Source organism: Monodelphis domestica, chromosome 3 (assembly GCF_027887165.1).
Source record: "Monodelphis domestica isolate mMonDom1 chromosome 3, mMonDom1.pri, whole genome shotgun sequence".
Taxonomy (NCBI): Eukaryota; Metazoa; Chordata; class Mammalia; order Didelphimorphia; family Didelphidae; genus Monodelphis; species Monodelphis domestica.
In genome coordinates, this window is record NC_077229.1 from 527,040,498 (window position 1) to 527,067,900 (window position 27,403).

General features: G+C 34.6%; 1 protein-coding gene across 3 annotated transcripts in view; it reads left to right on the forward strand.

Moving 5' to 3' along the window:
- LOC100030497 (solute carrier organic anion transporter family member 4C1-like) overlaps positions 1–16,524 on the forward strand; it is a 105,966-nt gene extending 89,442 nt beyond the window's left edge. For 2 of the 3 annotated variants that reach the window (XM_007486226.3, XM_007486224.3), the window contains one exon: positions 14,651–16,524. In XM_007486226.3, coding sequence (XP_007486288.1) covers positions 14,651–14,790 — 140 coding nt within the window. In that variant the 3' untranslated portion in view covers positions 14,791–16,524. Of the gene's footprint in view, positions 1–6,173; positions 6,804–14,650 lie in introns of those variants that run through there. The other variant, XM_056824996.1, reaches the window with a different exon arrangement.
- Positions 16,525–27,403: the final 10,879 nt, after the last annotated feature.

Here is a 27,403-nt window from a genome sequence, read left to right on the forward strand (position 1 = left end):
AAATGGATATGATGAAAAGCAAAAATGTTAGGGACTTAGGAGAAATAGAGGAGATTAAGAACAGGGGAAAAGAATATTCAGAGGAACTATAGAAGAAAAATGTTATCACTGATAAGTATAATTGTGTGGTTGCTGATATAGAGCCTGACACCCTGGAGAATGAAGTCAAGTGGACCATAGGAAGTGAACATGATGGAATTCCAGCTGAGCTATTTAAAAACTAAACGATGATGCTGTTAAAGTGCTATACTCTATAGGGCATCAAATCTGGAAAACTCAACAAAGGCCACTGGATTGGAAAATAGCAGTTGATGTCCCAGTGTTGAAGAAGGGCAATGCTAAAGAATGTTTAAATTACTGTTCAGTTGTGCTCATTTCACAAAGCAGCAAGATTATGCTCAAGATTCTGCAAATGAGGCTTCAACAACATGGGAACTTGGAATTACCAGAAGGACAGACTGCCTGTGAGAGGCAGAGGAACTAGAGACCAAATTACAAACATTTACTGGATTATGGAGAAAGCAAGAGAGCTCTAGAAAAACATGTACTTCTACTGCATTGACTAAATGAAAGCTTTTGATAACAAGAAAATGTGGCAAATCATCAGAGTACTAGATCATCTTTTCTCTTGAGAAACCTGTATGTGGGTCAAAAAGCACCAATTAGAACCAAACATGGAACAACTAATTGATTTAAAATTGGGAAAGGAGTACAATAAGGATCTATGGTGTCACACTATTTAACTTAAATGCAGAGTAAATCAAGCAAAATGCCAGTCTGATAAATCAAAAGCCAGAATTAATATTAGAAGAAATATTAACATTCTCAGGCAGATAACTATTTTGACAGCCGAAAGTGAAGAAAAATTAGGAAGCCATTTGATGAGGGTGAAAGAGATCTGTAAAAGCTAGCTTGAAGCTTAATATTAAAAACAAACCTAAGATTACTGCAGCTGGTCCCATCTGTCCTTGGCAAATAGAAGGAGAAGAAATGGAATCATTGTCATATTTAATATTCTTGACCTTTTGTTCTTTCAATTGAATTTGATCATTTTTTCTAGCTTTATGAAGTAATCCTTTGGTAGTTTGATTGGTGTGGCATTGTAAACCTTAAATTTTCTTAGACTTATGAATGTTGGAAATTTCCCCATTGGGAAATTTCATACTTGAAAAATTTCCTACTGATAGTAAGAACTCTATTGGAATGTGAAACTCCTTGGCATGGGAGGATCCTTCTCCTCCCTACTTAAGACTACTTTAGGACAGAAACCTTTTGTTAAACAATGGAAAGGGCTTTGACCTATGCTTAAGCATAGAACAGGAAGTTCTTTGAGTCATGATTGATTTTAGAATTGATACAATAGAGATACTTGGAATGACAGAACCAGATCTTGGAACTTACAATCTCCACTCTACTCAGAGTAACAGGATTTAGGAAGGGCTGCAGCAAAGATCAAGATTTAATTATTTGAGAATATGACTTTCAACAGACATGTGCAAGGAAACAGACCTCTGGGCGGTCCTGGGTTAAGCTAGAGCCACCATTGGCACAGGGGAGACATCGACAGTGATTGGTAGATGTGAGAACTGAGGGGAGGGGACTTAGAGGGTTTCCTTAAAGATAGCGGGGGTCTGAGGACAGGGGAGGAGGTTTTGCTCTGAGAGGAGGTTTTGCTCTGGGAGGTTTTGGCTCTGAGAGGTTTTGCTCTGAAGGAGTCTGAGAGGAGAGAGGTCCTGGAGGGAGAGCTCCTGGAGAGGTCTGAGAGGAGGGCTTGCTCTGAAGGAGGCTGGAGGTGGAGGCCCCTGAGACTGTTTCTCCTTTTTGGTCACATGAGTGATAGGGACTGATCTCTTTTCTTTGCCTCAGCTATCTAAGTGCTTGGGCCTTTGGCCCAGCCTAAACAGAGGGGGTATTGAAGCCCTATTCCCTTCTCTCTCTCTCTCTCTATCTCTCTATCTCTCTCTCTCTCTCTCTCTCTCTCTTTCTCTCTCTCTCTCTCTCTCTCTCATACCTTTCTTCCTCCTGTTTGTAATTAAAAACTCCATAAAAGGTTGACTGCTGACTTGAGTTTTCATTTAGGAATTACATAGCTGAATTCCTTAGCAACCTTAAATTAATATATATCAGTCTTTTAAAGTGATTTCCATATCACATTGTGGCTGACCACATGGAAGTCTAAAGAATTCTCTCAATAAACTTCTGAAATTCCTTGCCTTTTTACTCTACCTTCTCACCACTTAGTCCCTTTTAACAGCAAACTTGGCTTAAAGACACAGCTGCTAGAACACGTGAGTATAAAAAACTTTTTCTCTCTTCTCTTTTCTCCTTAAATTAAATTGGAATCAGCAGTTTTTCTTTTTCTTCCCTTTAATCTTAAGGGACAGCTGGGTAGCTCAGTGGATTGAGAGCCAGGCCTAGAGACAAAAGGTCCTAGGTTCAAATTGGACCTTAGATACTTCCCAGCTCTGTGACTCTGATAGTTAGATAGAAAACAGCTGTTTTAAATCTCAGCAACAGGACCCTAAAGTCCTGGCTGGAAGAGCTGTTTCTAAATATCCTTTCCCTTAAGGAACAACTTCCTAGATTAGAAAAAAAAAACCCTGTGGAAATTTTGTTGCTTTGCCTTGCTCCCCACATGTTTTGTGAAGACTGTTAGAGAAATAATTACAAAAAAAAAAAAAAAATATATATATATATATATATATATATATATAAATGAGTACTACATTCTTTGACATTTATATGGCAGCTGAAGAATTAGGGGCATTGAGGAATGCAGAATACCTCCAAATTTTTATATTAATAGGTACTGTCATTTTTGTACTCCTCAATACTATATTCAGAGATGCTAAAATAAAAAATATTGAGGATTAAAATAGAAAAAATTGAGGATAAAATGCAAGCCCAATTAGAAGATCTAAAATGTTTCTTACAGGATCAATTGGCAAACACCCACTCCACCAGAAACAGACCTGTTTCTGAACCTTTGAATGAGGAAGTTTCCTTCCCTGAAATAGAGATGGAAAACACCTTCCCTATAGCCCAGTTAACAGACTGCTTCTCTCGTGTAGTGCAAATCTTGACTGAATTTAATCTCCAAAACCCTTCCCCTGCAATCCCAGTTTCTCATGTTCCCTCTCCTACAGAAAACCAAATTCCAATGCAAAGGAGATCTTGTCCTCCTAGAGAAACCTGTCCTTGTCAAACTGACCCACAGGTACAAAATTCAACTAGAGACCTGTTTCCTCTAAGAGAAGTACCTGAAATAGGACGGAATGGGGATGTGGTGACTTTAAGACATAGGATACCGTTTACTCCCCAAGAAATAAATGAATTTACACGAAATATCCCCACATATGAACAAGATCCTTTTCTAGTAGCAAAAAGATGGGAGACATATTTTTTTCAGTATAATCCATCTTACAAGGACGTTGAGAACTGGCTACAGGCTTTTTTAACTGAACGTGAAAAAAATAAAATAATTGCTCATATCAACAAAACCCGGGGGCGTAATGCAGCACATTGGCCATCTCAGGATCCCGAATGGGACTATAACAATCCTGAGGATTATCTACAACTATACCATTGTAGAGAGGCCATCCTCAAGGCAATGAAGGAATGTGCAGACAGTACAGATAAGTGGATGGAACTTGAAAAAATTAAGCAAAAGGAGGAAGAAACACCCTCCAGATTCATGGATAGAATAATCGAGTTTGGGGACAGATACTTAGATTGGAACCTAACTAAAGAGAGTAGCTTAAGACAAGTTAGAAGAATCTTTGTAAATAACTCTTGCAAAGCAATTAAGAATTATTTTAGAACACAATGCCCAAGATGGTCAGATATGGACCTTGAAGAATTGTGAAAAACAGCTATATATGTTTTAAAGGGAAACAAAGAAAAGGAGGAAGAAAATAATGATGACATGGAGGAAATGAAGAAAAAAATGAGATATTTAATAGAAAGGATAACTAAATTAGAAAGTGGGCATGATAATGAACCAACGACAATTGCCCCTCTCCAGAAATCCAATTATCAATCCATTTCTTGCCACTTCTGTGAGAAGAAGGGCCACAAAATGATGGAATGTAGAACCTTTCTTAAGATGATTGGAAAGAACACACAGTTTAATAATAGCTTTAGAAATAATAATTATAGAAATGATGATAATGGTCATGGAAACCAGAATTCTAGAAATTATAATAATGACTATGGAAATAACTATAATGAATATAGAAATAAGAACTTTAGAAACCAGAATTATAGAAATAGGAATTGGGAAAATAATGACAATGCTCTAAATGAAGAAAATTATAATGATAATGAACAACAACAATATGTGAGAAATGGAGCTTGTCCAAAAAATACTCGAGGTACTAATGACCCTCAGAGAGGTGCCCTTCAGGGGAGTGCCCAAGGAATATCCCAAACACAATGATGGTGTCTGGGGAGGGGCTGGGGCACAGGAATCAGAGGATACAACCTTTGATTTCCCTGACCCTGATGTCCTACTACCCATTGTCCCTATCCACTGCCCCCCCCCATACTAATGACCATGTTACCTTAAAGGTGGGTAACACCTATTATGATTGTCTATTAGACACCGGAGCTTCCTGGTCTGTATTAAAGAGAACACCTGATTTATAATGTTATTCTGTTGGCTCAGAGAATGTAATGGGAGTATCAGGAATAACCCAAAGAGTTAAAAGACTTCCTCCTAGAATGGTGTCTATAGGACCCCTAGAGGTACAACACTCTTTCCTTTTGATGCCTGACTCCCCTTTAAATTTGCTGGGGAGGGACCTTCTATGCAAACTCAGAGCCACAATAATCTGCTCCCCAGATGGTTCATTATCATTAGAAGTACCAGAGGAATCTTTAAATTTACTCCCTGTAATTCTCTCAGAGTCAGGAGAAAAAAGAGCATCCCATCTTTGCAATACCTAAAGATATAACGGAGTCTTTTTGGGCCACATCTTCTTCCGATGTAGGTTTACTTAAGTTGGCTGTTCCTGTGCAGATAAAAACTAAATCTAGCCCACCTCCTTCTATCCCTCAGTATCCCCTCTCAAAGGAGGCAATTGAGGGTATTACACCAGTTATTAACTCATTGATAGAACAGGGAATAATAATCCCTTGCAAATCTGAATACAACACGCCCATCCTGCCAATTAAAAAACCAAAAAGAGGGCCCGATGGCAAGCACCTCTATAGATTCGTACAGGATCTAAGGGCAGTGAATAATCACGTTATAAAGAGACACTCCGTAGTTTCTAACATACATACTATTATTTCATCTATTCTTAGCACAGCTACATACTTTACAGTAGTAGACTTGTGTTCAGATTTCTTTTCCATACCTATACATGAGAACTCCAGGCATATTTTTGCTTTCACCTGGAAGGGCTCACAATATACCTGGTGTAGACTGCCACAGGGTTATGTCGAAAGTCCGAGCTTATTTGAGCAAATTTTGAGCCAAGACACAGACAATATAACATTTAAAAATAGCAAATTAATCAAATATGTAGATGATCTACTCTTGGCTTCAACAGATGCAAAAACATGTCAAGGAGATAGCAAACACCTTCTTTTGGAATTGCACAAAAGAGGACATAAAATCTCTAAGGATAAAGTTCAGTGGTGACTCCAAAAAGTAGAATATTTGGGATTCATCTTGACTGCGGGTGCTCGTTATATTTCTCCAAAACGAATTGAGAATATCCAAAAATTGAGTGCTCCTACCACTAAGAAACAGCTGAGAGCAATTTTAGGAGCAACAGGGTTTTGCAGACAATGGATTCCTTGCTATGGGGAAATTACTAAACCCCTTATAACAATAACAAAGGATTTGGTTCCTGAACCCCTCAAATTAGAGCCTGAACACTTGTCAACTCTATCAGATCTAAAAAAGGCTATCATGTCTGCCCCTGCTCTAGGCATCCCAGATTACAACAAGCCATTTACTTTATATGTGCATCAGGTTAAATAGAATTATCTTATTTGTTGTATTGACCTGGTCTGTCTATGAGCAATTAATATTTCTCTATTTGTATCTGTCCTTATTTGAGTGGAGTGTTTTGTATTTATGTTCGCACAGTTCCTGTGTGTCTTGGCAGATACTGCCTGGAATTATATTAAGTGGAATTGTTCTTTCTATCTCTTCTGGTTAGGTTTTGTTGCTACTAGGACCCCCATGTCCGTAGGGAATACATTCCCAAAAAGACCTACTGTGGATCACTGAAACAAAAGATACAAGCAAACATTTGTTGACCCCATATAAGCATGCTCTCATCCTCCATTCCTGTCTGCTCCACCAGCTCTACATTTTACTGCTTCCCTGACACCAACACACATTTTTTTAAAGAGAGAAATCAAAATTGGAAATAAAACTGAAAGCTAAAGAGACTTTCAGCATGCTTCACAGGTGCTTAAAAGTTAACCTCAGATATTGAAACCATGAATAAGGGGTTCCTTCCATATATCAAAATGCTGATAATTATGTTTATTCTATATTCTGTAAATTTGCTAAAGCTATTGATTGTTTCAACTAGTTTTTTAATTGATTCTCTAGAATTCTCTAAGTAAATAATCATCTCATTTGTAAAAAGTAACTTTTGTTTCCTCATTGCCTATCCCTATTCCTTCAACTACTTTATCTTGTCTAATTGCCTTAGCTAGCATTTCTAATACAATACTGAATAATAAAGGTGATTATGGTAATGGACATCCTTTTTACATTCTTGATCTTACTGGAAATGCTCCAAGTGTTTCATTGTTAGAGATCATTTTAGATATTTAGAATATTTTAGATAGATATTGTTGATATGATAATTTTAATAAAAGCTCTGTTTATTTTTTTTCTTTATATAGTGCTTTAAAAAAAACTAGACTGGGTCATTTGCATCTTAAGATTTATTTTGTCATCAACTTTGTCTATATTGATTGAAATAATTATATGATTTTTGTGGTTTTCATTATTGATATGGTCAATTATGCTTATAATTTTACTAACATTGAACCAGCCCTGTATTCCTGGTATAAATGCAGTCTTGTCACAGTGCATGATCTTTGTGACATATTTTTATAACATCTTTGTTAGTATTTTATTTAAAAATTTTGCATCAATATTCCTTAGGGAAATTGGTCTATAGTTTTATTTCTCGGTTTTTACTCTTCCTAGATTAGACAGCAAAATCATATTTTTGTTATAGAAGGAAATTTGGTAGTACTTTCTCTTTATCTATTTTTTCAAACAACATGTAGTATTGAAATTATTCTTTAAATGTTTGTTTAAATCCATTTAGTCCTAAAATTTTTTCTCCTTAGATTTCTTTAGAGAGCTCATTTATGGATTTTAAATATTCTTTTTTTAATGGAATAAGTTTAGCATTCAATTTCTCTTCTGTCTTGGCAATTTTAATTTTTATAAATTTTCATTTAGGTTTTATTCCCATGTTATTGGGAAAAATAGCTCCGAATATTTAATTTTGTCTTCATTTGGTGATACATTTACCCTCCTCATTTTTGGTACTGACAATTTGATTTTCTTAATTTTTTGAAAATCAAATTAAGCTGATTTATCTATTTCATTTCCCTCCAACAAACTAGCTCTGAGTTTTTATTAATTAATTTTTTTACTTTTAATTTTGGTAATATCTCCTCTGATCTTCAGAATTTTTATTTTGGTATTTAATTATTTTCTCTATTTAGATCTCTATCTCTATCTTTAATTGGAGATAATCTCTAAATGTTTACATTAGTAAAAGATGGGGGAAAGTAATTCTTTTCTAGTATCATGTTCAATTATTTGATCTACTTTTTCTCTGTTTTACTGATGCAAACATTTAGAGATTATTTTCCCCTAAGGACTGCTTTGACTGAATCCCACAAATTTTAGTATGTTGTTTCATTATTGTCATTATCTTTAATGAAATTGATGATTGTTTCTGTGATTTATTTTTTAACTCACTCATTCTTCAGGATTAGGTTATTTACTCTCTAGGTAATTTTTAATCTATCCTTTAAGGCCCTTTATGGAATTCAATTTTTATTGCATTATAGTCCTAAAAGGATAAATTTAACATTTGCTTTTCTCCAAGTTCTCTATATTTCACTAATGTAATAGCATTTTTGTGGTCATTGCAATACATATAAAAATGATTCATTTCTCTTCATTTCAGGCAACTACAATAATACCTATTTTCATCCCAATGTACTCTCAACACAGGCTTCCTAATAAGATTATTTTTGACAAGGGGACCCTGTCTCCAATGAGGAGCTAGGCTCTGCCCTTGAACCTGTCCTGTTAATCAATGGCTTGGATGGATCTCTAGGGAAATGTTTACCAAATTTTTCAATGATCTAAAGCTGACATAAATAATGGATACAATAGATGACAGCATCAGGATCCAGAGATATTTCTAAAGGAAGAATAGTAAGCTCAATCTAGCAATATCAGAATAGAGTATATAGAGTAAAATATAAAACCTTACACATAGATGTTTTGTTTAAATCAAGTTTAAAAATTGAGTATGAAGACTATAAAAGATATGGTTTAATAGTAGTTCATGTGAAAAAGATAAGTCAACAGTGGGTGATAACTTCCAGGAAGGTTAATATCATTTTAGAACACATTGATTTAATAGACATATACTATTTCATTTGATAACTTTAATAATTATATTATAAACTGGGTAGGTCACAGCATATTTGAAGAATTATGTTCAGTTCTATACTCCACAGTTCAAAAGATCTTTTGACAAATTCAAATGACTTTGTAGGTGGGTGACCAGTTTGAATTAAGCCTTATTTAACTCATATCAAATAAAGAATGGTTTAAGGACATGAGAATACTAATGAGGGGGAGAATGAGAGTAGAAATAACCAAAATTATTAGTTATGGCTATGAAGAACAAGAAAAAATACTGACTAGCTCAATTTCCACTTTTTACATTGTTTAGTATATCAATTGAATACCATAGACCTCATATATTTGAATTTCTTTAAGAGTTTTGATGAAGGCTCTCATAATATCCTTACTAAAGGGAGAGACAGACAGATAGACTGAATGATAGATGAATTCATAGATGAATTCGGCCAAATCCAGAAAGTATTGATTAATGGATTTTTGTGGTGTTTTTAAACCCTTACATTCCATCTTAGAATCAATACTATTTATTGATTCTAAGGCAGAAGGGTAGTGAGGGCTACAGTGGGGAATAAGTGGCTTGCTCAGGATCACACAACTAGGAAGTGTCTGAAGCTATATTTGAACTCAGAACCTCCTGACTCTAGCTGTTCCCCTTAATGAATCATTATTGAAAGAATATCTAGAAGGTGCTACTAGTCTTTTTTATTGGCCAAATTTTAGTATTAGAGGGCACGATCTTGAGGGGACTTTAGCAGAGTGCACAGAGAAGTGCTCAAACGGGAGGAAACCAGGACAAAGTGGTCTCAGAAAAAAAATTTCAACTAGGAGAAGGTGAGGATTGAGAAAGACCATTGGATTTTGAAACTAAGAGATCATTGGCAACTTTGGAGAAAGTAGTTTCAGTGGAATGATGAGAACAGAAACTTGTATTTCTAGAGGTTAAAAAGAAAGTGAGAAAAGAGAAAACAAAGGCACCCATTCTAAATGGCCTTTTCAGAGTTTTCTACCAAATGCAGAAGTGATATGGGGTCAATCAATGAAGAGAGAGATAGACAAAATGAATGATAAATGAGTTAATAGGTGGTTAACTAAATCCAGAAACTACTGATTAGTAGGTCATGGTTTGCTTGTGTGTGTGTGTGTGTGTGTAACTCTTACCTTCCAATTTTCTGGATAAGACAGGCAATCACTTGAGCAGCAGAATGGTTAATTTTAATAAGGTGAAATGCCTTCTCATCTTGTGAGATATGAGCAAAGGGAGGAAATAGTGGCAGAAAGTATCTGAGTGATAGGAAGTTAAGGAGTAATGAGAAAAGGTAATTCTTGATGTAAAAGGTTATGTAAGAGCTCTGCATGTAAGGTAGAGCTCTGCAGTGAGGATAATGAGTTGATAAGGCAAGAGTAGAAGGATTGCCTCTCTAAAGTGAGAGCCCAGTTGATGTTGTGTAATAAAAATCTGAAGTGGATCCGGTTGGATCCACTTTCAAGTATTTCCAGATGGTACCACCTCTTCAAAGGGAGTAAAGAGGGGTGTCCATCAACTGTGGAATGGCTGAACAAATTGTAGTATCTGATGGTGATGGAATACTATTGTGCTGAAAGGAATAATGAATTGGAGGGATTCCATGTGAACTGGAAAGATATGGAGTGAAAGAAGCAGAACCAAGAGAACATTGTACACAGAGATGGATACATTGTGGCACAATCAAATGTAATAGACTTTTCTACTAGTAGCAGTGCAATGATCCAGGACATTCCAGAGGAACTTATGAGAAAGAACGCTATCCACATCCAGAGAAAGAACTGTGGGAGTAGAAATGCAGAAGAAAAGACATATGATTGATCACATGGCTTGATGTGGATATGATCATGGTATTGGTGTTAAAAGATCACACTATTGCAAATATGAATAATATATAAATAAGTTTTGAACAATAATACATGTATAACCCAGTGGAATTGCTTGTCAGCCCCAGAACAGGGGAGGGAAGAGGTGTGGGAAAAATCATAAATCAAAGAGAGTAAAGAAATTGAAAATCAGCTAAGTAGAAGGATAAATGAAGATAATGAATACTAATTTGAACAAAAGTGATAACTCATAAGCTACAAAACTCATTATGATATTGTTCCTATCAGAATACTATAAATTTGGTCAATAGGTTGGGAAAAGATTGTGAAACAAAAATTTGAGGAAACTGCATGAAGTTATGATGGGATTCTTAAAAATCTGTCCTAAAGGAGTGAAACTCACATCCAAAAGTTTACTTGCATATTACCATCACAAAATGAACTTCTATTAACTTTAATTTTTCATTTTTCACATCCCTTAAAAGCAACACTCAGTTAAGACTCAAAAATTACAGACGAGGGGGCAGCTGGGTAGCCCAGTGAATTGAGAGCCAGGCCTAGAGATGGGAGGTCCTAGGTTCAAATTTGGCCTCAGATTCTTCCCAGCTCTGTGACCCTGGGCAACTCACTTAACCCCCATTGCCTAGCCTTTACCATTCTGCCTTGGAACCAATACACAGTATTGACTCCAAGATGGAAAGAGAGAGTTTTTTTTTTTTTAAATTGCAGAGTGGAACCTCTGGCAGTGCAATTAAAGATTGCATGAAACTGGCCAATTCACTAAATAATCAATTATATGCCTCCTTCTCCATGTCAGTTTCATAGGTACTGGACAATAGTGAAATGTAGCCAGGGGCTACAGAAGGAAGATTTGGATGCTCATGTAATTAACTCTAAAAACCTTTAAAGGAAATAGATCTAATTAAAAGGCAGTATAGACAATTAGTAAATATCAGTACTCAACATTTATGCACCAAATGGTATAGCATCCAAATTTATAAAGGGGAAACTAGTGGAGCTCAAGAATGAAATAAATAGTAAAACTATTTATTTGTGGGAGACCTGAACCTTCCTCTATCAGATCTAGATAAATTAAACCAAAAAATAAATAAGAAAGAGGTAAGAGATGTGAATGAAATCTTAGAAAAATTAGAGTTAATAGATATGTGGAGAAAAATAAATAGGGACAAAAAAAGAACACACGTTCTTTTCAGCAGTGCATGGTATATTCACAAAGATTGACCATGTACTAGGGCATGAAATCATTGCAAACAAGTTCAAAAGAGCAGAAATAATAAATGCAACCTTCTCAGATCACAATGCAATGAAAATAGTAAGGGTAAGGGTAGTAAGGATACATGGAAAGGCAAATCAAAAATAAATTGGAAATTAATATTATTCTCCAAAATTGGTTAAAGAACAAATCATAGAAACAATTAATAATTTCATTAAAGAAAATTACAATGATGAAATATCCTTTCAAAATCTATGGGATGCAGCCAAAGCAGTTCTCAGGGGGAAATTTATATCCTTCAGTACATATATTAACAAATTAGGAAGGGGAGAGGTTAATGAATTGGGCATGCAAATTAAAAAATTAGAAAGTGAACAAATTAAAAATCCCCAGTTGAAAACTAAATTAGAAATCCTAAAAATTAAAGGAGAAATCAATAAAATTGAAAGTGAAAGAACTACTGAACTAATAAATAAGACTAGAAGCTGGTACCTTGAAAAAATAAATAAAATAGATAAAGTACTGGTTAATCTAATGAAAAAAAAGGAACAAAGAATTTCCTCTAGTGAAGAGGAAATTAAGGCAATCATTAAAAACTATTTTGCCCAATTATATGGCAATAAATATAGAAATCTAGGTGATATGGATGAATATTTACAAAAATATAAATTACCTAGATTAAGAGAAGAAGAAATTACTTCTATCTTTCCCCTGCTTTCTATAGAAATCCCTTTAGATTCTACAGAAATATTTATCTTCTTCACAATCTGAATTTTCATTAGGATATAATTTATTATTATTATTATTATTAAGATAGAAGTAATTTGTACAAAATGCATTTGGGAACATCAGCTGTAAAGCTTTTTTGTTTTTAAATCAAAGTCTTTTCTCTCACTCTATCATCTGAACAGCATGAACCTTTCTTAAGCTGTCCTATACAATGTGAATAGCTTAAGCATCTTATTTTACAATGTGCTGTCTTTTTTTCTCCTTTTAATGTAATCAGAATGACTTAACCTGTACTCATTCTTAGATTCCTTTATTTGAATCTCACTTGTAGATGTTATCTTCCTTTTGACCTTTTGTTGCTTCCCTTCTCATTTTGATTCCATTGGTTTTATTTGTACAAAACCTTTTTAATTTAATGTAATCAAATTATTCATTTTATATTTTATAATATTCTCTTGCTTGGTCTTAATTTATTTTCTTTCCCATAGATCTGACAGGTATACTATTCTATGTTCAACTAATTTACTTATAATTTTCTTCTTTATATTTAAGTCATTTATCCACTCTGAATTTGTCTTGGTATAGGGTGCGAGATGTTGATCTGAACCTAATTTTTCCCATGCGCTTTTCAGTTTTCCCAGCAGTTTTTATCAAATATTGAGTCCTTGTCCCAAAAGCTGGGATCTTTGGGTTTATCAGACACTAGCTGGCTGAGGTCATTTACCCCAAGTCTACTCCATTGATTGACCCTTCTATAGAAAAACAGATTTTTTTTATAGCAAAGTAAAATATAAAATCAACACCAAGATCATGTCTGCCAGGATATACTTTATTCACCATCTGCTTTTACTGTATTAATTTTTAAAAAGAAGAAACTAAAGCTAACAGAAATTATGTATCTTAGCCAGATTCACACAACTATTAAGAATCTGAGTCAGAATTTGAACTCAGATCATTTTGACGCCAAGTCCAACTCTACTTAATATAGATGTCATCCAGCAGTGATTAATCAAAGTTAGGGTATTAGAGATTTCAGAATTATTTTAATTTCTATTTTTTCATTATTAGTGATTGGAAATATTTTTCATATGATTGTTGACCATTTGCATTTCTTCATTTACATTTAGTTCCATTTTCATTACTTAAAATTTATTTACATTTCTTTTTGTTTATCATTTACATCATTTTACCAATAGTCTGATATATAAGTATCGTGTCTATATATCTTGGTATCATATTTTATCAGAGAAATTTCATGCAAAGATTTTCCCCTTTATTCTTAGTTCCATTGTTTCCCCACGTGTCCTTCAAAACACCACCATTTAATGTAGTTAATGTCTTTGTCCTAAAACAACATGTGCTCATTAACTGGTATTTATGAATTCAGATGCTTCCATACTCCAAAGAGCTATGCTTTCCTCAATATGAACACTTCCTCCACTGATATATATTACAGCCCCTTTATAAATTAGATCACCATAGAGATTTTGTATGGCTAACAAATGTGTTATCCTGTGATGGGCTTTTCCAAACTGCTCTAGGATGGACTTCAAAGGATAGATACAAATTCCATCAATCGAGCCTATACTTAGTCATTTTCAATTCAACATATAGTCTTTGTAGTTATCACCCTTAAAAAGCTGGAGCACTCCCCAAATCCCCATGAGAGAGTCAAAGAGATTTGTGGAGGAATTAATATTTACATTATGACGTACATAGTAATGACCAACGAGACATGGAAGATAAAGATGTCAGTCATTATTTCTTATTTCTAGCTTCTGTGGTTTATGTGAAGCACTGTTATTCCAAATAAGTCCCATTCTGAAACAGCAAAGCTTTGTATATCGAATCAAATAGAGTATATTTAATGTTTTAAACTTGGAAATAGCCTTTCTTCAATTTATAATGAACATATTATGGGAAGTAACACCACCATCCCTTGTTTTCCTATTGAACTCTATAAGAAATCTCAGAGCTATGTAACTTCATATAAGTGTGCACCTATTTTCCTGAAACGAATTAGGGTAGCTACATGGGAACATAGATATTTGTGAATAAAATGTATACATTTCATTTTTATAATAAATGGGGTCAAGTCAACAAATATGATATTCACAGAAACATTTTTTACTATAATTAGAAACTTGAACTGATCGATGCATTTCTTTTTTATTATTATTATTCAGGTATAATGTGTAAAGTAATCACTATCCTCTTCAATGTTTTTGCACTAAAGTCATACAAGCCTCCATCAGACACAAGTCAATCATTGCATTCAGCCAATCAAGAGGATGATCAAGGAATGAATCTTGAAACCAAGACTTAAAAAATAATACAAAAACTGAAGAGAACATTTCATAACTGAAAGACTGTTGTGTTATAGCTGCATGGTACAGCTGTAATTTTGGAATATTATACAAAATGTATATTATTTTTATATAATTTATTTCATATATTTAACAATTATATTTTTAGGTACATGCAGATTTTATTTTGGGCTAAAATGTAATAAAGTAGATTGTGTACCCATTAATTACCCCCAAAAACTATGAGCAGTTCCAAAAGATAAACATATGTGCATTATGGTGAGTAAGAGAGAAGCATAATCTTTTTGGGGTAAGGGAAAAAGCACTATTTGAGCTAAATAAAGGAGACAAAGACAACCCATCAGTAATTAACAGTTTTGAGTACAAAAAAACTGTTAAAAGTACCATCAAAAAGTCCATTTCATTGTGTAAGATTTTGTTTATTTTAATAACTGTTCTATGTGTAATATAATTATACATCTTTGGAATTTAGATCAAATTTTCCCTCAAAAAGATTATCTTTAAAATAACACAAGAATGTAATATATTATGCAATTTCTAATTAAAATAACTTCAATGTATGATTTCATATTTTTTCTCCTTTTGCTCTATACTGGCCTTCTTTCTGGGGCTTTCTGTGAGTCATTGGTCAGTCTACAATGCTCATTTCCATTTTCTTTTATCCTTTTAGTCATTTTTCATTTAACATGAAAAAAGCTAGTTACTTTTACCTTGACATAAAGGTATTTTTCTTTAAACAACTTGCTGATATCCCAGACTTGTAATTCTTATTTTAGTGTTGTCTTTTTAAAAATGAATCAGCATATCAAACTTAGAGCTTCATGAGTGAAATGCACCATTTCCAGTGGATAAAAAATGTCTATACATTTTCCAAATGTGAAAAGGTTTCTTAATCTAAAATTTGTTACACAAAAAGATCTTTTAACACATTTCATGTAAGAAACAATAAGCTCGTTTTTGAATCTGGTACATAAATTAAAATCATATTTGAATTGCCCCAGTTTTTCAGTCTTTGAAAATAACATCACTCTTCTGTAATCTAAAAAATACCCCATGACTCAGGGAGGGAAACATGAAGTCTTTCTGCTAGTGAATTGCTACAGAATCCTTATGAATATCCTGTTAAAGGTCATGGCTAAGGTGCCTTGAGTACAGAGTTGGTGATAGAGAACTAAAAAAAACTTCCTTTTGCTTAGATCTTCTCAACTTCAACCAGGCTAAGCTCAGAACAAACTGAAGAGCAGAGAATTCTGCTTCTTCCAGAGTTCTATATAATTTGTTCTTGTGAACAAATTTGTCTAATTTTATACTGGTTAGTCAATCTTCATAAATAAATAAATTCAGCTTGTTATGATGACTTTTAGAAATTTGAATGTAATAATTTTGTATGTAATTTGTATACTATTAATCTTTAAGTATTCATAGAAGTATTGACTAGACATCGATTCTTTTAGAAAATATAAGTGACTCTTTAAAAATTCAGATGGTTAACAAATGTATGGAAATTTTTATGACTGTGAAATATGAGAAAATAATAAAATTCTGGATGTTTAGAAAATGTTCTTTATAAAGAACACATGTGAATTTGTTTATCAGATAATTTGAGTTACCAAGGTTATATGATAAAAATATGTTGATTCGGAATTTTGGGGGGCAAGATTTGGAATTTTTAACTGTTCCAAAGACTGTAAAAGTTTGGCCTTGATTAATTTGAAATAAATTTTTAAAATTGATACTGATTTTTTTTTACTCTGATATCTGACTTGATTTTTTTAAGGAACTAGTGAGGAAACTCTCAATTGCCAATGTATATCAGCAAGTGTTCATCAACTGAGAGTCTTGAAGAGAGTTTGACTTGTCCAGGGTCACATGTCTAGTAGTCGCTTGAATATAATTTTGGAAATAAGAATACATTTGAAAAATGTATCCTAATACAATCCTATATTTGAGAATTAGTTTAATTTTAGGGTTATCTCATATTGTGATATTACTTAGTTGTTTCCTTTTCCCTCCCTTCTTATAAACACTCCTCAAGTAGGCATACTGTCTCACTGGGTACACAGAACACAAAATTATAGATACAGAGGTGGTAAATTTCTTTAAAATCATCAAGCCTAACTCAGTTATTTTGCAAATGAGAAATCAGAACCTCAACGAAGTATGGAATTTGCCCAAGTTTACATGGGTAGAAAATTGAAAAACTGAGTTTTGAATCCATATCTTCTGTTACCAGAGAATTTCCCTATTGTACCTTGCCATATTTTTGTATCATGGTCTATCAGACTGAACTATACAACACTAACTCAAGAATTTTAGGGGAAAATAATAAGAATAAGCTGAAAATTCAGGCCAGTAAGTGCATAAGCAAAATATGTACCTAACAAAAAAGAGATTTTCCTTAGAGAAAACATTTATTAAATCTTCTCTTCACCTTAGTCTTTAGAGGGATTGTTCCTTTTTTTGTCTAGATATTATTAAAATTTTAATTTGTCAAGTCCCTTAAAATATTTTAGGTTCCCAGTAAGTTACTCCTTACTATGCACAGAATACGTGTTTTAAGGTAGCTAAAAGGTCACTACTCTTTTGCTTATTCCAGTACCAGAGTTAATGCTACTATTTGCCCTATACTAACCCTTACTATTCCTGGCCCACCAACTAGAGCATCCCTCTCCCTAGGAGACCCAAGGGGAGAGAGAGGGGAAAGATGATATCAGATTGCTGACCCATAGAGGTCTCTACTGAGGTACTCCTCTTAAAAAAGGTTTTTTCCTCACTTTGGCCTGCCAACATGAATTGATTCAGATAAGGGAACTCATTTTACCAATTCAGTTTTGTCTCAGATTTATTCTTATTTAGGGATCACTCCCAAATTCCATGTATCATATCATCCCCAGAGCTCAGGCCAACTTGAGAGAATGAATAAAGATCTTAAAACTATGATTGGAAAATTGTTCACTGAGACTCATTTAAAATGGTCTGAAATTCTCCCTTTAGCCCTCTTAAAGCAGGTCCAGGGGAGATCTACACATCTCACCATTTGAGATGCTTTTTGGACACCACTCTATACAGGCTAAGCCTTTTTCTCCAGCAGGACTTAAAGTTCAAATTCCGAGAACTCCATGAATCTGGGGCTGCTGTACAAGCAGGACCTATAGACGTCTCACTCCATGACCTCTACCCAGGAGACAAGGTATATATAAAGAACTTCGAGTGCACTGGAAGAACTCAGCCTGCCTGGGAAGGTCCATTCCAAGTCTTGTTAACCATTCCAACAACTATCAAAATTGGAGAAAAGGACTCTTGGATTCATTGCTCATATGCAAAAAGGGTACCTTCTATAGACACTGAGTGATTGCATCCTGTCAAGCTTATTGTATTTGCTGAATATTTGTGTTAAGATTTAATTTTGTTTTTAAGTTCAAATATTACTCTAATCTAAAATATTCCATTACACTTTGTGACTTTCAGTTATTGTGTTTTGGCTATTATCTATATGTTCTGTTACATTGGATTTGTTTGTTTTTTGTTTTTATTTTTACTCCTCCTGTGACTGGACTGAAGATAAAAGTCTACAGAGAAGTTGGACATAGTTTTGACTGATATATTGTCATGAAACGTGTACTATGGAATTTTTTTAAATTATTATTGTTTTTCCTTTTATGATGTGCAATAGGGTATTTGAAGTTTCTTCTCTTATTTTTGTACTTGAAGTACATTTAGCCAGTTTCAATATTTTTTTGATTTTGCAACAAAATTATTTTAAAGTATCCATTAGCCCTAATATCTATGCATACCCAAAAGCTTTAGACTAGGGTGTCAGATTAAAATTAGTATTTCCAGGTTCTTATTTTCCATAAAGTTTATTAATAACCACATGAAATCGAAAAGGTAGATAAGCATAGATTTAAAGTCTCTTTCTTACTCTAAGTCTGGCGATGTGTAGTTCATCCCGCAGGATGAATCATGGCCCAATTAAAGTGATTTATGTAATTATGCAATTACCCAATCAGTAAACAGGACTATAGAAAGTTTGCCACACTATGAAAGACAGAAAAAGGGACTAGACTTATGGGATTCGGGTAGAAGCCAAATTTGAGATTTTTGATAGAATTGTGACAAGAAAGATCTGTCTTTGACATATGTCAAACAGCCACAATCTCAAACTCTAAACAAGTTTGAGTCATCTTGTCTTAGCTCAAAATTACATCAATCCCACTAGCATTGGTCTCTTTGATTTTGTGCTCTATAGGCACAATGCAGTTTAGCTTTGTGCTTCTTTCTACTGGAATCAGACAGAATCATTAAGCAAAGTCCATAATTTTTAAACAATCAATGGCATCAATTTTAGAGTCTAAAGCTTTTTGGGTATGCATTAACATTAGGGTAAATGTATTTTAAACTTATATTACTACAAAATCAAAAAATTTAAAGAAAATCTCATTCTAGTAACATCCTTCAAATATAAAAAGGAGAGAAAAAATAAAACAAATACTATATTGCACATGTAAGCAAAAACAATAATAAAAAAGTTTAAAAAATAAAAAAAACATATAGATTAAAATCAGTGACACACAGTGTCAGCCAAGGAGAGGTAGAATACAGAGGTTTCTCACCACAAAATGAGATCTATTTCCTTTTCAAACTTGGCCATAATATACTGTGTGAGTGCAAATAATTTTCACAAAGTAACAGTTTTTTTATAAAGAACAATAGTACAACAGGTAATGCACATTCAAGAAGTATCAAAATCCTTCTTCCAGGTAAAAATGGCAGCACTATAGACCCAGGACTCTTCCTTTTCTCATCACCTACCAATACAGACTACCTCAAAAGGTCAAAAAACCCAAATTCATATGAATGAAGGGACTCTACAGGAGGGCACAGCATTGAAGGTACATAGGATTTGGGCATTTCCACACTAAGCAGGTGAAATAGCTTCCACCAAAATTCAAGCTGATCAACCCTCCCCCACACCACCTATGGAGCCAGAGTCAGAGCCTGTGTGTTAGAATCAGTAAGTGAGCAAGGGGCTCCTCTAGAGCAAGTGAGGGGCACCTCCAAGTCCTTGGCAGCTATCTAAGACCACCAAAGACCTGCCCTTGAGAGCAGCTAGACCTGAGACCCCAGCAGGCTGAAGAGCACAGACCTTTGGCACCCCCTCAGAAATAACAGAGAAGGGCAGTAAACAGTAGAAGCTTCAGAGACTCAGAGGTAGTCTCAGGTAAAAATCATGCTCCTTAGCTCCATACAAAGATCCTGCCCTCCTCACTCAGATTTCTGACTGGAAAGTGAAGGAAAAAACTACCAGGGCAAACAAAGCCCAGGAAAAACAACTTCCCAACACCAAGAAAAACAAGAAGGAATTGACCATGGATAATTTTTATAGAGGAAAAACCCAGACTGCAGAGGAAATAGCAGAAGAGGTTATACAATGCATCCAAACCTTCCCCCCAAAATGGAAATCTGCCACAAGCTCTTGAAGAATTTAAATCGAAGCTTATGAAAAAGATGGAAGAATTTCGGCAAGAAAAGGGGGAAAGAGTTTAAAAAGAAAACAATTTAAAGGACAGGAATTGGGAGCAGCTGGGTAGCTCAGTGGATTGAGATCCAGGCCTAGAGACAGGAGGTCCTAGGTTCAAATTTGGCCTCAGACACTTCCCAGCTGTGTGACCCCAGATAAGTCACTTAATCCCCATTACCTAACCCTTACCACTCTTCTGCCTTGGAACTGTAAAAATAAAAGGCAAACTGTAAAAATAATAGAGAAATGGATTGATTATTGATTATAACTGATTTTTAATACTCTGCTTGCTGTACTCACAAAGTATCTTCAGTTTATATCAGTGAAGTAAAGCTTATAAGTGAACTTCTCTTGAGGGTCAGGCACAAGGACACTAAAGAGACTCTTGTTATAAAAAATAAAATATTTGTTGAAAATATAAGGATATAAAAGATTTCTAACTTTAAGAGATTCTAACTCCACCCAAATAAAACTCCCTGGTTCCACAAGGAACTGCTTCTCCTGTGTCCACAGGATACTGTAAAGTTAATTTTAGGGTTGTGACTTAAAATATAGAGTTAATTGGTCACCAAGGAAAATCTCAAATAAAATGCCTGTCAGTCTTGAAATTTATGCTAATTTTATTAATATAATGGGAAGGAATTTAAGGAGAAGGAGGAAAGAGAATATAGGATTTCTCCTGCCTGGCCTATGCCAGAGGGAGTTTAAAATCCCTGCCTCTAGGTCTCTGAAGAAGATTAGAGGCTTCTAAGAGGATAAAGTTAGAAAGTAAAGGAGGAAAACTCAACCAAAAACTCGCCACCAAACTAGGCAATAGCTTGTAGCCATGCTAAGATGCTGAAAGGCCCAGCACGCTGCTATCAGCCAACTCTCCACCTCAAAAGGTGCTGGAGAAAGGAAGTGAGCCAAATATATAGACCTTTCACTCATGTCTCCTTCTCTAAATGCCCAATCTTTTTAGCTCTCATCTTCTTTGATTAGATTATATCTTTAGAGTTACTTAACACTTCTTTATGGAGTTCACCTTTTGTGAGTTACTTAACCTTTTTGTGATTAATTTAACCTTTATAGTTACTTAATACCTTTTTTATTAAGATCTTAAAATAGACAACTTAAAGTTCTAGCTTCACTATGAGGTAAAAGTTAAGTACCTTCATTGTTCAATCAGGAGATTACAACTTTATCTTCCCCTAAAGTATGGTCTAAGTAGGGTGGAATAATTTAGAGTTCCTAAGACTGTTTTTGTTAAACTTCTTCATTTTTACTATCTTCATTGTTACAATTAGGAAATAGCTAAATCCAATCTTCACAAAACACTGATCCTTCCTAATCTTACTAACACAAATTTTTACTATTCTAAATAAACTAACACTATTATCCTTATAATTCTTAACTTCCTCTCTAATTTATAAAAATAACAAAGGCCAGCTGACTATCAGAAAGAACCAAGTTACGACTCTTTGAGAGAGAGAGAGAGAGAGAGAGAGAGAGAGAGAGAGAAACTCCTCACTACCTCCCAGAGAGTAACTCCCAACTACCTCAGAGAGAGAATGTGACTGCCAACTGCCAGAGACCAACTGCCACAGAGAAAAACCCTTAGACTTGAAATGGACACTGTCTCAGCTCTGTTTGAAATGCCAATTCTTTCTTAAGCCAGCTTCTCTACCTCTTATCTCTAAACTAATATAACAAGACCCAATTTCTAATGTCATCCTTATAGAACCAATACATGGTATTGATTCTAAGGTGGAAGGGCCAGAATGTAAGGGGTTAAAATTAAAGGGTTGGACTAAATTACTTAATAGTATGGGTGGCATGAATTATTATTCAATTATGAATGATTTTTTAGCAATTTATTTATAAAATGTAGAAAAAGTGAAAGTAAAGAAATGAGAAAGAGGGCAGAGTAAAAAATCTAGCTTAATGATCTAGACTATTTGCTCAAGTCCTGACTTTACTCCAGCAGGGCTCCAGAAATCCCAGCCAGAGGGTTTAGGGGTCATTTAAACAAGGGTTTTATCCTCAAGGCCTCCTCCAAGACAAGGGGCCCCTCTGGAGGCTAGTACCTCTCAGAACAAACCAAGGAAGGGAGTAAGCCTTTTTTACTCACTCATGTGATAGTGCCAATATAAAGGAGTCCTCAGCCAGGGTTCCTCCAAGGTCCAGTTGAAGGCTAAGACCCAATTCAAACTCAGAACTCCAAAGAACAAAGAACTGTCTCTCACAGGAAGCTGTAACTCCTTTTAAAGACACTTCTTTGTATCACTTCATGTGCCTTCCTCTATTTTATGTGGACTATTGTAGTTATAAATTTTCTTAGGAATGCCCAAGGGGAAGTCAGTAGATTCTGATTTGTTACCACTTTCACACACATGGGTTGCAGACTTCACCCACTTAAGAATAAGTGGAATATATAAGCCTCTGGTGATTAAATCTAAAAAATGGGCAGAGGACAGTTAATACCATCTTCACAAAGGTATGGGTTAAAAAAACAAAAATGCGGAACTGGACAAGGAAAAAGAGATACAAAAATCAAATGAAGAAAAGGACTTCTTTAAAAAGTAGAATTGGCCAAATGGAAAGGAGGTTCAAAAGCTCCCTGAGGAAAATACTTTCCTAAAAATTAGAAATACGTAAGTGGCAAAAAAATGATAAATTCAAAAAATAGAAAAAAATAGGAGAAAATATGAACTATCTCATTGGAAAAACAATGGAAAAGGAAAATAGATCCAGAAGAGATAATTTAATAATTACTGGACTACCTGAAAGCCATGATTTAAAAAAAAAAAAGCCTAGATATCATAAGAAATTTATCAAAGAAAACTTTCTTGATGTTCTTGAACAAGAGGGTAAAATAAAAATTGAAATAATTCACCAATCATCTCCTGAAAGAGATCCCCAAAAGGAAAACTAAGAATATTATAGCCAAGTTCCAGAGCTACCAGGCCAAGGAAAAAATACTATAAAGAGCCATACAGAAACAATTCAAATATCATGGAGCCACAGTCAGGTTTCTATATTAAAGGATCAGAGGGTTTTGGAATATAATATTCCAGAATGGAGCTATATTTAGAAGCAAGAATCAGAAATTCAGCAAAACTGAGTATATCCTATCAAGGAAAAAAAAATAGACATTTCATGAAATAGAGGATATCCAAGCATATATATGTCAGTGAGGTAAAATTATTTACATTGATATATGGGAAGATGATATTTATTACTCTTGAGAATTTTATCATTATTAGGACAGTTAGAAGGAGTATATATAGACAGAGGATACAGGAAAAAGTTGACTAAGATGTATGCAAAAAATGAAGATTGCATTGAGAGAAGGGAGAAAGGAAAGATAGAGTGGGATAAATTATCTCACTTGAAGAGGTTCAAAAAAGTTATTAGAGTAGAAGAGAGGATGAAAGTGATGACAGGCAATGCTTAAACCTTACTCTCATCAGAATTGGCTCAGAGAAGGAATAACATTCTTACTCAGTTAAGTTGAGAAATCTGGCTTATCTTATAGGGAATTAGGAGGGAAATAAGAAACAGGGAGGACTAATAGAAGGGAGGGTAAATGGGAGAGGCAATGATTAGAAGTAGACACTTGTGAGGAGGGACAGAGTGAGAGGAGAAAGAACAGGAACAAAAGGGGGAAATAGAATTATTGGAATACACAATATGAGTCACAAAATTAATAATTGTGATTATATTTGAAAGGTTTTGTACAAACAAAGCCAATGCTACCAAGATTAGAAAGGAAATAGCAAATAGGAAAACTTTTCTTATAACAAATTTTTCTGATAAAGGTTTCATTTCTCAAATATATGGAGATCTGAACCAGATTTATAAGAATACCAGTCATTCCTCAATTGGCAAATGGAAACAAATGTAAAATTTCACTATAATTTTTTATCTTTTTTTAAATGTTCAAAAAGCTGAGATCTTCTATTAAGGTGATTTAATTTTGTTAAGAACTGAAGATTACAAAGAAGATAGGTTCCCATTATGTTACACTACCCTAGGACATTGAAACCCTAATTGATTAACTTATTGCAAATGAAGTTAGATAAGTCCTTGATAGTTGTATCTACCTTCCTTAGAAATGTAAATGTTAATGTTAACCATTGTAAGTATTCTTTTTAAATGTTCTATTCTCTTTTAAATGTGATTTTAAGCTTTTCTCTAATCATTGTTTGAACTCTTCTGTTTTTAAACCTTTATCTTTCTTTCTAAGAATCAATACTGTGTACTGTGTATTGATTGGTTCTAAGACAGAAAAGTGGTAAAGGCTAGGCAATGGGAGTAAAGTGACTTGCCCACGGTGATACAATAAGGAAGTGTCTGAGGTCACATTAAAGCCCAATACCTATGAATTTGGGACTGAGTCTTATTCCACTAAGCCACCTGATTGCCCTTTGTATTCGCTTTTTATGTTCTGTGAGAATTGTGTGGAGTGAATAATTAAAGTGTTATTATCAAGGTAATAGCAATATTAATATCTCCAAAATTCAATGCCCCTAGGACCCCAATAGAAGTTAGCAAAGTTAGTCTCTCCTATCCACTGCAGGATAGGATTGCCTCACCCTCACCCTTAACCCAAAGAGGCTCTTCTTAATCCCCTTTTGTTCTGAGGGAGATAGAAGTAACCAGTGTCTTAATAAAAAAATATTTTGGGGATTTGGGGATATCTTTTAAGTTTGTGCTGTGAATCTTAAAAACTACTCAGACTTTACCTTAGAAAATTTGGTTTAGCTACTCCCTTATTGTAACAGTGAAGATACTTGGTCTCACAAGAATCAGGAATGTATTGGGAACTTTGAAAATTACTCCACCCTAATTAGACATACTTTAGGGGAAGATAAAAGTTTGAACAATGAAGGTACTTAACTCATACCTTATAGTGAAGCTAGAACCTTAAGATAGGTTTATTTTTAGATCTAATACAAAAAGGTGTTAAGTACCTGTAAAGGTTAAATTAATCACAAAAAGGTCAAGTAACTTACAAAAGGCAAGCTTAACAAAGAGGTGTGAAGTACTCAGAAGAAATAATCTAACCAGAGAAGGTGAAAACCAAAGAAGATGAGAACTAAGAATGGGCAATCCTGGAAAAAAGCATCTACTGTGATTGGCAAATGGGAAAATTTAGGGGAGGTGACATATGAAAAAATTCTCTTTAAAAGGAGGCTAAGGAACAGTTCAAAGGGGAGTTTGGAGTTGAATTGAGTTAGATTCTGAATTCAGTTCAGGAGATTCAGTGGAGGACTGGAGCTTGCTTGGAGACAATTTTGTGGTGAGTGATAAGACTGACTCCCTCTCGCTTAGGCTCAGGGAGGCCACTTTGGCCTAGGCCTTTAACTACTTCTTGGCTCAACCTGAGCCAGAGCACTTTAAATTAATTCTATTCCTCTCTTTCTCTCTCTCTCTCCTTCCTTTAATTCCTTCTCTATTAATTAAAAACTCCATAAATCCCCAGCTCACTTGGGTATTTTCATATTTGGGAATTTCCCATGGTGACCACTTACTTAGATTTTGTGAATCTTAAAAACTACTCAGACTTTACCTTAGAAAATTTGGTTTAGTTACTCCCTTATTGTAACAGTGAAGATACTTGGTCTCACATAGTGCTTTGAAAATGGTTAAAACCATAATTTAGTGACATAGGAATTATTATTGCTCTTTTCCTGATTTTCTGTAAACCTTGCCCCACTCACCCTTTTACAAACCCAGCCTGTTCTATTTGCATTCAAAAGGGGCCTGCCTGTGAGTTTGTACCCCAAAGTGATAATAAGGGAAAATACTTGTACAAAAATAGTTATAGCTGCGCTCTTTATGGGGGCAAAAAATTGGAAAATGAGGGTATGTCCATGAATTGGAGAATGGCTGAACAAATTGTGGTATCTGATGGTGATGGAATACTATTGTGTTGAAAGGAATGATGAACTAGAGGATTTCTATGTGAACCAGAAAATCCTCCAGGAATTGATGCAGAGCAAAAAGAGCAAAATAACATTGTACACAGAGTGATACACTATGGTACAATCAAATGTAATATACTTTCCTACTAGTAGCAATGCAAAGATCAAGAACAATCCAGAGGAATTTATGAAAAGGAAAACTATCCACATCCAGAGAAAGAATTGGGGCAGTAGAAATGCAGAAGGAAAACACATGATCAATTACATGGTTCAGTGGGGATATGATTGGGGTATTGGTGTTAAAAGATCACTATTGCAAATATGAAAAATATGTAAATAGGTTTTGAACAATAATACATGTACAGCCCAGTGGAATGACTTGTCAGCTCCAGGAAGGGGGGGGGGGGAAGAGAGGGGAGGAAATCATGAATCATATAATGCAAAAATCTTCCAAATAAATAATTTATTAAAAATAGATGCCTGCCTAAAAAGACCAGAGGCCATGGGAAACACAATAATAGTTTTGTTAAAGGTAGCAATCTTCCTAACACCAAACAGGTATCTGAATTTGTATGAAAATTCCCTGGCACAAAATCCCTAAAATTGTTCATTTGAAGGATACCCCCTTCAAGAAAGTCAGGACATGACCAGGATGAATGTGTCAGGATGATGTTATTTAAATTGAGGATTGTATTTTCCTACAAATTAAGGGTTTTCCTGTATATCTTTGCACATTGTCTTGGGTCAATGACTTGAGGCATTGCCCCACTTTTCTCTCTCTCTCTCTGTCTCTCTGTCTCTGTCTCTCTGTCTCTCTCTCTCTCTCCCCCTCAAAATAAAGTAATTGCATTTTAACTGATGTTTCTCCAGTTTCATTTTGAATAGTGGCTAAAAAGGGGACATCTTGTTATTTCAACATCCACTTGGAAATCCACTGCACACAAAAATCCTTAAGGATTCTATTCTGATAAAAGAAGTAGCCTCTCCTATGTGACCTAATTCTTTGGAATCTGATATGTAATTTTCCAGAGTACAACCATTACATGTTTAGAAATATACATATATGTTGCTTTAAAGGAGTTCTTAAATTTTTTGCCACCACAAAGAGTTCAGCTATGAATATTCTTGTACAACTGTTTTTCTTATTCTCCCTTTGGGGTATAAACCCAGCAGTGCTATGAC